The 10,472-nt window shown below is 55.9% G+C and overlaps 2 protein-coding genes across 5 annotated transcripts in view; one reads left to right on the top strand and one right to left on the bottom strand.

Annotated features, from left to right (window-relative positions):
- Positions 1-1,194: 1,194 nt before the first annotated feature.
- GNMT (glycine N-methyltransferase) lies at positions 1,195-4,716 on the top strand. 2 transcript variants are annotated; one of them, XM_017878205.1, is made up of 6 exons: positions 1,212-2,124; positions 3,044-3,171; positions 3,595-3,711; positions 3,919-4,061; positions 4,158-4,279; positions 4,365-4,716. In XM_017878205.1, the coding sequence occupies exons 1-6, from the start codon at positions 1,919-1,921 to the stop codon at positions 4,534-4,536; spliced, it is 888 nt and encodes a 295-aa protein (XP_017733694.1). In that variant the 5' UTR covers positions 1,212-1,918; the 3' UTR covers positions 4,537-4,716. The 2 variants fall into 2 exon arrangements, with proteins under 2 accessions (XP_017733693.1, XP_017733694.1); XM_017878204.1 differs by having other exon boundaries at positions 1,195-2,124; positions 3,595-4,061; positions 4,365-4,710.
- A 127-nt stretch (positions 4,717-4,843) lies between these two features.
- The window catches only part of PEX6 (peroxisomal biogenesis factor 6), a 15,974-nt gene continuing 10,345 nt past the window's right edge, over positions 4,844-10,472 (bottom strand). The window contains exons 6-18 of one of the 3 annotated variants that reach the window (XM_017878200.1): positions 10,036-10,147; positions 9,452-9,660; positions 8,212-8,407; positions 7,647-7,723; positions 7,398-7,530; positions 7,115-7,320; positions 6,920-6,981; positions 6,558-6,666; positions 6,128-6,244; positions 5,954-6,031; positions 5,669-5,808; positions 5,130-5,307; positions 4,844-5,042 (exon numbers count right to left, since the gene is read on the bottom strand). In XM_017878200.1, coding sequence (XP_017733689.1) covers positions 5,171-5,307; positions 5,669-5,808; positions 5,954-6,031; positions 6,128-6,244; positions 6,558-6,666; positions 6,920-6,981; positions 7,115-7,320; positions 7,398-7,530; positions 7,647-7,723; positions 8,212-8,407; positions 9,452-9,660; positions 10,036-10,147 — 1,576 coding nt within the window. In that variant the 3' untranslated portion in view covers positions 4,844-5,042; positions 5,130-5,170. Of the gene's footprint in view, positions 5,308-5,668; positions 5,809-5,953; positions 6,032-6,127; positions 6,245-6,557; positions 6,667-6,919; positions 6,982-7,114; positions 7,321-7,397; positions 7,531-7,646; positions 7,724-8,211; positions 8,408-9,451; positions 9,661-10,035; positions 10,148-10,472 lie in introns of all 3 variants that reach the window. The other 2 variants (XM_017878198.1, XM_017878201.1) reach the window with 2 other exon arrangements.

The following is a 10,472-nucleotide window of genomic DNA, read 5'->3' as shown; positions in this document are numbered from 1 at the left end:
AAAAACGTTTAAAAAAAAAAAAAAAAAAAAAAAAAAAAGCCGGGCACGGTGGCTCACACCTGTCATCCCAGCACTTTGGGAGGCTGAGGCGGGCAGATCACCAGGTCAGCAGTTCGAGACCGTCCTGACCAACATGGTGAAACCCCATCTCTACTAAAAATACAAAAATTAGCCGGGCATGATGGCATGCACCTGTAGTCCCAGCTACTCAGGAGGCTGAGGCAGGAGAATCGCTTGAATCCGGGAGGCAGAGGTTGCAGTGAGCCGAGATTGTGCCACAGCACTCCAGCCTGGTGACAGGGCGAGACTCCGTCTCAAAAAAATAAAAAAGAACAAAAAAACCTGCAGTTGCTTCCATGTTTAGGCGCTGCCCACCAAGGGTCCCAAGTTGGAAAGGAAGGAGGGGAGAGAGAGAGAGAGAGAGAGAAAGTGTGAGAGCGCCCCTGTAATTGAGCAGAAAGGAAAGGGAGAAAAATGAATCCCAAACTTTTGGGCTTACCTCTTTCCCCTGGCTGGCTTGCCAAAATATGTTAATGATGGAGGGTGTCCAGGTTCTTGGCATCTTGAACAAACAATTGGACAAAATGCACAAACAAAGCAAGAAAAGAATGAAGGATTTCATTGAAAATGAAAGTACACTCCAAAGTAAGCGATTATGAGCATAGGGGCTCGAATGCCGTGTTACAGAGTTTTTGTGAGTTTAAATACCCTCCTCTTGGGGTACGCCCTATGTAAATGAAGAGGATGAAGTAAAGTTACAATTACAAAGTTATTAATGGTGGGCGTACACCTATGGAGAGGATATTTCCCATTATAACTGAAGTGTGAATTGGCCTTATGTTCCCTGCCTCCAGACGCTATTTTCCTGCCTCATGTGAAAGCAGAGGGTTTTTGTTTTGTTTTTTTTGTTTGTTTGTTTGTTTTTTTTTTTTTGAGACGGAGTCTTGCTCTGTCACCAGGCTGGAGTGCAGTGGTGCGCTCGGCTCACTGCACCCTCCGCCTTCCCGGGTTCAAGCGATTATCTTGGCTCAGCCTCCGAGTAGCTGGGACTACAGGCGCGTGCCACCATGGCCCGGCTAATTTTTTTGTATTTTTAGTAGAGATGGGGTTTCATCGTGTTAGCCAGGACGGTCTCGAACTGCTGACCTCAGGTGATCCACCTGCTTTGGCCTCCCAAAGCGCTGGAATTACAGGAGTGAGCCACCGCGCCCGGCCAGCAGAGGGTCTTTAGAAGGGTTCTCAGGATCCAGAAATTGGAAGCAAAGCCCAACTTACACCTTAGGAAGCTCAGGGAAAAGCTTGATGGTCACCTACACGACAGAGGCACGTTGGCCTCCAGGTGGGCGGGGAGCATTCTTCCAGCCCCGGCTCCGCCCCGGGCTTGGGTGGACAGACCAGCTTTATCTCCAGAGACTTCCCCTGTCTTCCCTGCGTCGGCTGGCTAGACCCACACACTTCGGCTGCACATTCTTTGTTTAGATCTGCTGATGCCTTCTTTCACTGGGAATGGTCCAGTCCTGCCCGCCTGGCACTCAGCTCTGTGGATCTGAGGTTTTACTTCCTCTCTTTCCAACTGCGGGGGGTGGGGATGGAGTGGCAATCTCATTGCTCCTTCCTCTCCTGGCCCCTCTTGCCTTCTCCTGGAGACCCAGGTTAAGTGGGCAGAGGATTCCGAGGGTCCTCTCCTGCCGTGGGATTGCACAGAGGGCTGGGTCCGCAGGCTGGCTAAAAGGACCTAGCCCAGGATTGCGAGGCAGTGCCCTCCCCGCAGCTGCACAGCCTCCGGCGCCCGACGCAAAGCCCAGCAGGGGCGTGTCCGCGCGCTTACCTGCCATTGGCCAGGTGGGGCCGTCGGCCGCCTGAAGTGCCTGTGCTATAAGTGCGGAACGGGTGACTGCGGAGCCAGGCGCGGCGCAGGATGGTGGACAGCGTATACCGGACCCGTTCCCTGGGGGTGGCAGCCGAAGGGCTCCCGGACCAGTACGCGGACGGGGAGGCGGCGCGCGTGTGGCAGCTGTACATCGGGAACACCCGCAGCCGCACCGCCGAGTACAAGGCATGGCTGCTCGGGCTGCTGCGACAGCACAGCTGCCAGCGGGTGCTCGACGTGGCCTGTGGCACTGGGTAAGCCCAGGAGGGGGCCAGGGGCGTTGCATGAGATCGGGGTCCGGCTCAGCCTGTACCGCGCGGCCGCAGAACCACAGGACCGGGCACGTCGGGGCGGCCTTTGCCAGCCTGGAATGGGTGGGACACCAGGGCCAGGAGCAGGTAGCTGCCCGGCAGAACAGGCACCGCGAGTGCCCCCCTGAGGCCAAGGGTCGGGGCAGGGGTGCTCAGGGAGAGGCCACGGAGAAGGGAGACTGAGTGTGAGTGAGGGTGTGGGCAGAAAAGTGAGCGTCCCTGAGGCTGTGGAGCCAGGGCCACGGACAGACTCCAAATATTCCTCCTGTGATGGCCTTGGGCAGTGTTAACAGTTAACATTGCTCAACATTTGTACCTGCCAAGCCAGTGCCAGGAGCTTTTGATACATCAGTTTTTTAAACCCTCACAAAGCCCCATGAGGTTAAGCAGTGATATTCTCTCATTTACTACTGGGGAAGTAAGGTCTCAGCAAAGTAAAAGTCCCTCATACATCATCCAGTGAAGAGGAGCTAACAGGCCTGGGTTGGTTAAGGTCTGTCCTGTGCTCTAAATCACCATGTTCTGCTGCCTCTTGTGCACACCTATTTTAACTTCGAGGAGCCTCAGCTTGTCTGTCTCTCAAATGGGAATAACACTATTTACTTCTCAGGATTGCCATGAGAATTACTGCATATTTGTAGAGTGCCTAGCTCTGAAGAGGTGCCTTAAAAAAAAAAAAAAAAAAAAGTTGCCTCGTGGTGATAGGAAATAGATTTGTGAGGTCAGTGGAGAGGGCCTGGGGAGAGGAGGCAGAGGAATGGACTCTGAGAAGTGGAGACAAAAGTGTCTGGCACAGGGTCTCCTGGCCCTCCCAGGCTCCCCTGACTGCCCCTCTCTGTCTCTCTCCACTGGCCCTGCCCAGGGTGGACTCCATTATGCTGGTGGAAGAGGGCTTCAGCGTGACGAGTGTGGATGCCAGTGACAAGATGCTGAAGTATGCACTTAAGGAGCGCTGGAACCGGCGGCATGAGCCTGCCTTCGACAAGTGGGGTATGCAGCTCTAGCCAGGCCCCCCCAGCCCAGTCACCGGGAACATTGTTCATTCTGCCTGGGGCTCCTTTAAGTGGGGGCGGGGGTGGAGTGTTGTGTTTTCCTCGGGGAGACAGCAAAATTACTGTAATTTATCTGAAAAGCAAGGCTTAAGCTCCAGAATGAGACACTGGGTGTGAAGAGCTGGTTTTAACTGTGTTTATGGCATCTTGTCCCTCCCCCTCAAAGAAAAACCCATAAGCACAGAGCCCTCCTTCCAAACCAGGGTTCCTCCTCCCTTGATCCCTTTTCTCTCCTCCCCCTAACCGAACGGGTAGTTTGTGTGTCTTAAGAAGAAACCCAGGCAGGACTGCACTTGGTGGAGGTGGCTGCTACTGGTACCATGGTGCCTCCCTGATTCCTCTTTCCCTTCCTGGCCCCCAGTCATTGAAGAAGCCAACTGGATGACTCTAGACAAAGATGTGCCCCAGTCAGCAGAGGGTGGCTTTGATGCTGTCATCTGCCTTGGAAACAGTTTCGCTCACTTGCCAGACTGCAAAGGTGAGAGAGGGTGTGGCCTTGGGCATGGCCCCCACCTTGAGCTGTACCCCCTTCCACAGACCTCTGGGCACCTGCTCTCCTGCAAAGCAGACTCTCTGCCTCTCTCTGCTTTGGCTCTGGCACCCCTGGGGAGGGGAGAGATGGGAGGGAGACTGGTGCTGGGGGCCCTGAGCAGATGGAGCCTTTCTGCCCCTGCCTGGTGCCCAGGGGACCAGAGTGAGCACCGGCTGGCGCTGAAAAACATTGCGAGCATGGTGCGAGCAGGGGGCCTGCTGGTCATTGATCACCGCAACTACGACCACATCCTCAGCACAGGCTGTGCACCCCCAGGGAAGAATATCTACTATAAGGTGGGGCCCTCTGGGGGTGGGGGTAGGGTGGAGGGAGGGTCCAGTGGCCCCAAGGTAGGTTACAGAGGCTAACGCAGCCTGCCCCACCACCTACAGAGTGACTTGACCAAGGACATCACAACATCAGTGCTGATAGTGAACAACAAGGCCCACATGGTGACCCTGGACTATACAGTGCAGGTGCCCGGGGCTGGCCAGGATGGCTCTCCTGGCTTGAGGTACCACTTGGCTCAGTGGGGGTGAGGCGGTAGTTGGGGAAGCTGAGGTCACCAGTCCTCATGGTTGCTGGCGGCTCTGTTACAGTAAGTTCCGGCTCTCCTACTACCCACACTGTCTGGCATCCTTCACGGATTTGCTCCAAGCAGCCTTCCGGGGCAAGTGCCAGCACAGCGTCCTGGGCGACTTCAAGCCTTACAAGCCAGGCCAAGCCTACGTTCCCTGCTACTTCATCCACGTGCTCAAGAGGACAGACTGAGTGTGGCCTCAGCTCCCACAAGCCTCCGCCCAGGCACTGCTAGGCTCTGTCTGGAAGATGGGGACCAGCAGCCCCACACCAGGGCCAGCCTCTAGAGCAGACTACAGCTGGGGTGCAGGGATGTGGGTTCTGCAGATGGAAGGGTAAACAATATAGTCTGTGCCTTTTTCAGTTCCTGCATGTCTTGTGTTTATGTCAGAAGGATCAGACTCCCACGATGCCCACCCCCCGCCCCGCCCTCCCCCAGGGCTTACTCCTCCCACAACCCTGCTCTTTCCCATTCCAACCTTTCATGCCACAACACCAGTAGGGGGAGGGACACGTTTTATTTTCAGCCACAGAACTAGCCCTCTCAGGGCCCAATTCCCAGAACCCAAGGCCCTGGCCCTCCTCCTGAGCAGATGGGCCTTCCTCTTAAAGCCGGCCTGGAAGGAGGGGCAAGTAGGCAGGAGATGTCTCTCGAGCTCTTGCTGCTGTCCCAATGCCACTTTGCACCCTGGGATCTCCTGGAGGGAGGTGGCCTCCAGGTGGGTTGGCAGTAGCCTGAGGAGGAGCCCTTCCCTCCCAGATCTCTCTGTGGGCTATTGAGGTACCTGCAGCCATGCTGAGCGGGGTCCCAGACCCTGGGGGGCTCCTAGCAGGCAGCAAACTTGTGCTGGATGCGCTTGTACCGGAGCAGCTCCTGCTCACTGACTGATGGTTGCAGCCGGGCAGCAGCCTGCAGCAGGTCCTCCATGGTGAGCATCAGTGCTGAGCTCCTTGGCTCCAGCCCTGGAGATGACAAGGTGGGAGGTGAGGCCAGATTCCCCATCCCGGCTGGGGAACAGAGGCTGTGGTCTATGCCCAGGCAGAGGAGAGCGCTGGGATGGTGCCTTCCTGCTCAGGGTCTCCTAGATGTCAATGGTCTTCCCTCTGAAATCCAGGACTAGGTTTGTCTCCCACTCGTTTTCTTTTCCTTAAACATTTTTTTTTTTTTTTTTTGAGATGAGGTCTCTCTGTGTTGCCCAGGCTGGCCTCAAACTCCTGGGCTCAAGCGATCCTCCCACCTCAGCTTCTCAAGTAGCTGGGACTCAGGTGCACCCAGCTCCCCACTGGCTTTCTGGTTGACCTCTCAGGCCGGCAAGTAGCTCACCTTCCTCCAGGTCATGAACCCTGCGTTTGAGGGCAGCTGTCATGGCATCAGAGCAGAGAGAGTAGAGGTCCGCGCCTGTCAGCTGGGGAGGGCAGCAATCTAGCACGTTTACCAGGCTCACAGATGGCTCTAGCTTGAATCTGTTGTGGGATATGGGAAGAAACAGAGTTGGCATCACCTCCTCCCTCAAAAGCCAGTGCTGACCAGCTCATTCTGCATGTTGCATGCATCCCCTAAGGATCCCAATGCACAAGCCCTTTGCAGTCTTCTTTTAACAGGGCATACTTGCGTGTGATGGCACTCAGAACGCGTAGCTGGGAGGCTCGGTCCTCGTTTGCCCCCACAAACACCAGCTTGTCAAATCTTTAGGGAGACAGGCAGGTATAAGTTTCAGGGAGCCCAGCCATGAGGGGTGGAGGCACAGAATGAGGGTGGAGGTAAGCAGTATAAGGGGACCACCTGCCAGGCCGCAGAAGGGCAGGGTCCAGGAGATCTGGTCTGTTGGTGGCTCCAATCACAAACACATCCTGAGTGCTGTGCAGCCCATCCAGCTCGGCAAGGAGCTGAGACACCACCCTGGAGAGAAGGGAGCAAGGGCAAGAGTCCTTGGTGTCCCCCTTAGATTCTGCCCCTGCCTGTGGTACCTCTCCTTACAGGCAGTCTCATCAGGGCCCTCCACTCAGCTGTGCCCAGTGTACCCCTCCAGGTAGGCCCCCATTCTCCTCAGTGGCCCCTGCCCAATTTCATGGCCCCTTTCAGCTTCCGTTATATTATCTCAGAACTGAAACAGCAGGAACTTCTATCTCTGGACTCTTGAAGACTGCTGTGAGCTTTCTTATATCCTTCCCACCCTGGACCCCCCAGCCTCCATTCCCACTCAGACCCCCACCTGTCCATCACTCCTCCGGAATCTCCACTTCGCCCCCGGCTTGGGGCCAAAGAGTCCAGTTCATCAAAGAAGATAATGCATGGAGCTGCAGCCCTGGCCCTGGCAAACACTGAAGAGAGTTTGGGGCCCATAGGAGGGCGAAGCTCGACTTGCAGGGGGTTGAAGTTAGGTGAGAGCAGGGAGGGAAACTGGGGTCTTATAATATAGCACTGGCACCCCAGGTACTACACCCAGCTGGGCAGGAACCTGACTTGTGGAAAGGAGGACTAGGAATGACCATGAGTAGCTTGGCAGTGGGGGTGGCTTGGGGGCCATCAGGATTTGGGAAGCATGGGAAGCCCTGCCCCTCCCTGCTCACTCACCTTCCCGCACATTCTCCTCACTTTGGCCCACATACATGTTAATGAGCTCTGGCCCCTTCACGCTGAGTGAGAGGATGTAAGGTGAGACCCGTCAGATGCACATACACACAACTGACCTCTCAGGCAGCCCCTCCTGCTCCCCAGCATGCTGTAGCCCCTGATCCACCCGCCAGCCCTTCCAGGCCCCCTGGCCACCTGAGGAAGGTAAGGCTGCACTCAGTGGCTACTGCCTTGGCCAGGAGGGTCTTGCCGGTGCCAGGGGGCCCATGGAGCAGAAGGCCTGAGCGTCTCAGGCCCAGGCTCAGTAGCTCAGGGTGCTCCAGGGGGAGCTGAATGGTCTCCAGGATCTCCTTCTTCACCTCCTGCAGCCCACCTACATCATGCCAGGACACTGAGGGGATCTAGGAGATGGAAAGTGCGTGGTTGGGATATGCTTTTGGAGGGGCTCCTGTCCCACCTCCAGGGACTTGTTCTCCACCTTGGGGGCTCCAACAGCCTGGGAGTGAGCTGTCTGTTGTAGCTCCAGTGCCTGCCCAAAGTCCTCAGCCAGGAGGGGAAAGCCAGCAGCACACAGCTCCCCCTCATCCTCCTCAGTCAAGCCACCTGCCAAACTGCAAAGAAGAACACAGGGAGGCCTCCTCCCCATCAACACCCATTCCCTTCCTCACCACCCACCCATCTACATCCATTTCCTCTTTCCGCCTTTCCTGTGCCCAACTCCTCTTACCCTAAGTTCTTGATCCTGGTGCAGGCTGCCCGGCTGCTGTGGGTCAGAAGAGCATAGAGATCCCCTACCACAAAGCCCTAGGGAACCACAGGAAAGGACACATGAGCAGGGCACAGTAGGTAGGAACCTTCAGGGACCATCCCCCAGTTGGAGCAGAGGCCCTCTGTTGATGCCTTAGGTTTTTTTTTGAGATGGAGTTTTGCTCTTGTTGCTCAGGCTGGAGTGCATGGCGAGATCTCGGCTCACCGCAGCCTCCACCTGGGTTCAAGCGATTCTCCCGTCTCAGTCTCCCGAGTAGCTGGGATTATAGGCATGCGCCACCACTCCTGGCTAATTTTGTATTTTTAGTAGAGACGGGGTTTCTCCATGTTGGCCAGGCTGGTCTCGAACTCCCAACCTCAGGTGAGCTGCCCACCTCGGCCTCCCAAAGTGCTAGGATTACAGGCGTGAGCCACGGCGCCCAGCCTGGGTTTTCTACTCTCACTCAAAAGGCAACAGGACTGAGTTCTTGTAACAAAAGCCAGGGACCTCCTAGGGAGGGCCAGTACTCTGCCTTGATACTCACTGCACACCGCCTTGCTAGCTGTGCCAAGTTCACCTCTTGGCCCAGGGGAAGGTGGGCAGTGAGGGCCCGCAGGATGCTGAGCCGCTGCCCTTCTGATAGAGCAGGCACCTCCAGCTCATGAGGAAATGCTGTCTGCACATCAGCAGGCAAGTCTTGGGCCCGGCTTGTGGTGGCCACAACCATGAGGGGAGGGCAACTGCAGACAGAGGAGTGGGGACTGAGGGTAAGAATGTGGTTGACAGCTCCTGTGGACTGCCTTGTCCCAAAGTCAGCACAGAAGGGCAGGGAAGTAAGGTGGGTGCTAGGATGGGGTAGGGAGATGAGCACCTACCCCAGTTCCTAGATGGGGGAACTGTGTTTCCCCATCACATTGAGGGCAGAGGCTTTTTCTTTAACCAAGTGTTCCCCAATAAATGCTAGACCACAGACTCCTCCCTCTGGATCCCTCTAAGACACTGAGCTCAGGGCTGTCTAGAGGGCAGCCAAATGGGTGGGAGATGACTGAGAAGTCACTGAGGGGTAAGAGAAGGGAGGAATGAAAGGCTGAAAAGTAGGAGGGCTGCTCCACCCATCCCCGTTTTTTTTCTTTTTTTTTTTTTAAAGACTGAGTCTTGCTCTTGTCGCCCAGGCTGGAGTGCAATGGTGCGATTTTGGCTCACTGCAACCTCCGCCTCCTGGGCTCAAGCGATTCCCCTGCCTCAGTCTCCCAAGTAGTTTGGATTATAGGCGCCTGCCACCACGCCCTGCTAATTTTTGTATTTTTTGTGTGTGCGTGTGAAGGAGTCTCACTCTGTTGTCCAGGCTGAAGCGCAGTGGCGCGATCTCGGCTCACTGCAAGCTCCGCCTCCTGGGTTCACGCCATTCTCCTGCCTCAGCCTCCCAGTAGCTGGGACTATAGGCGCCTGCCACTACGCCTGGCTAATTTTTTTTTCTTTTTTTGTATTTTTAGTAGAGATGGGGTTTCACCATGTTAGCCAGGTTGGTCTTGATCTCCTGACCTCGTGATCCGCCTGCCCTGGCCTCCCAAAGTGCTGGGATTACAGGCGTGAGCCACCGCACCCGACTTAATTTTTGTGTTTTTAGTAGAGACAGGGTTTCATCATGTTGGCCAGGTTGGTCTCGAACTTCTGACCTCAGGTGATCCACCCACCTTGGCCTCCCAAAGTGCTGGGATTACAGGCGTGAGCCACCACGTCTGGCCGGCCTCCTCGTTTTGACAGGTCCAGCTCTGTATAAATACCTGTTGAGGGGGTCCTCATCAAGGAGGAGGTGACGCAGCGCAGCCACCACACGGGCATCCTCACCCAACCCATCGCGGTCCCGGCCCAGAAGGTCCACGGCTGTGAGCAACAGCACTGCAGGCCGGCAGTGGCGGGCCCGGGAGAAGATGGCCTGCAGTTTTGTCTCCACAGCCCCACTACTGTCTGCGCAGAGGCTGGAGCAGGGCACCTGGGGAGGGGATCCCAATGGGTCTGCGAGCAAGGGGCAGGCATGACAAGGGCAGGAGAATAAGGGGAGGAGGAGTCGGAAGATGTTGGCCATCTTTTTCTCTGGAGGGCAGGGATGGGGAAGATACCCTGGCCAAGTCCTACCTCTTTTTTACCCTATCCTATTCCCTGGACTGTCCACCAATATCTTGCAACCCCCTCCTTCTTGAAAGTACCTCTCCGTAGCTGAGCATCATGGGACTATGCCTGACCCACTGGGCTGAAGTGTTAGGGTCTGTGAGTAGACAGAGGAGGGAGGGGAGAGGAAGCAGCAGAGAAGGAGAACATGAGCTAGGGAGGGGAAGTAGTTGGGATTCTACACTCCAGAGACCCTCACCTTCAGTAAATGGAGCCCAAGTTGATTACAGGCAGCAGTAACTACTGTGGTCTTCCCACAGCCTGGGGGGCCCCGTAGAAGGACACTGCTAGTTCCTGTCAGCAGGGCACCCCTGCAACCAGAGAACAGACATTCATCTCCTTCATTTTGCCCAAACTTTAGAGTCCCCAGTAACACAGGGTCCCTTGAATCTATAAAGCAGATACCCTGTTTTTCTCTCCTTGAGCCTCCCCTACCCCAGGCCAGGGCTGTCGCCATTAGTGAGGCTGCGTCTCCCACACCACCTATGGTGCTCTGGCTGGGGCATCCAGCATATCCAACAGCCAAAGACGAATTAATTCCCTTTGGCATTGCTGTGCCAATAAAACTGTTATGACTGGTCTGAACGGTATTGAGAGGCATTGTGGTGGCATTGGCAGCGGGGCGGGGGGGGGGGG

Source organism: Rhinopithecus bieti, unplaced genomic scaffold (assembly GCF_001698545.2).
Source record: "Rhinopithecus bieti isolate Rb0 unplaced genomic scaffold, ASM169854v2 scaffold_9981, whole genome shotgun sequence".
In the NCBI taxonomy this organism is placed as follows: domain Eukaryota; kingdom Metazoa; phylum Chordata; class Mammalia; order Primates; family Cercopithecidae; genus Rhinopithecus; species Rhinopithecus bieti.
This window is presented reverse-complemented; position numbering and strand designations above follow the sequence as displayed.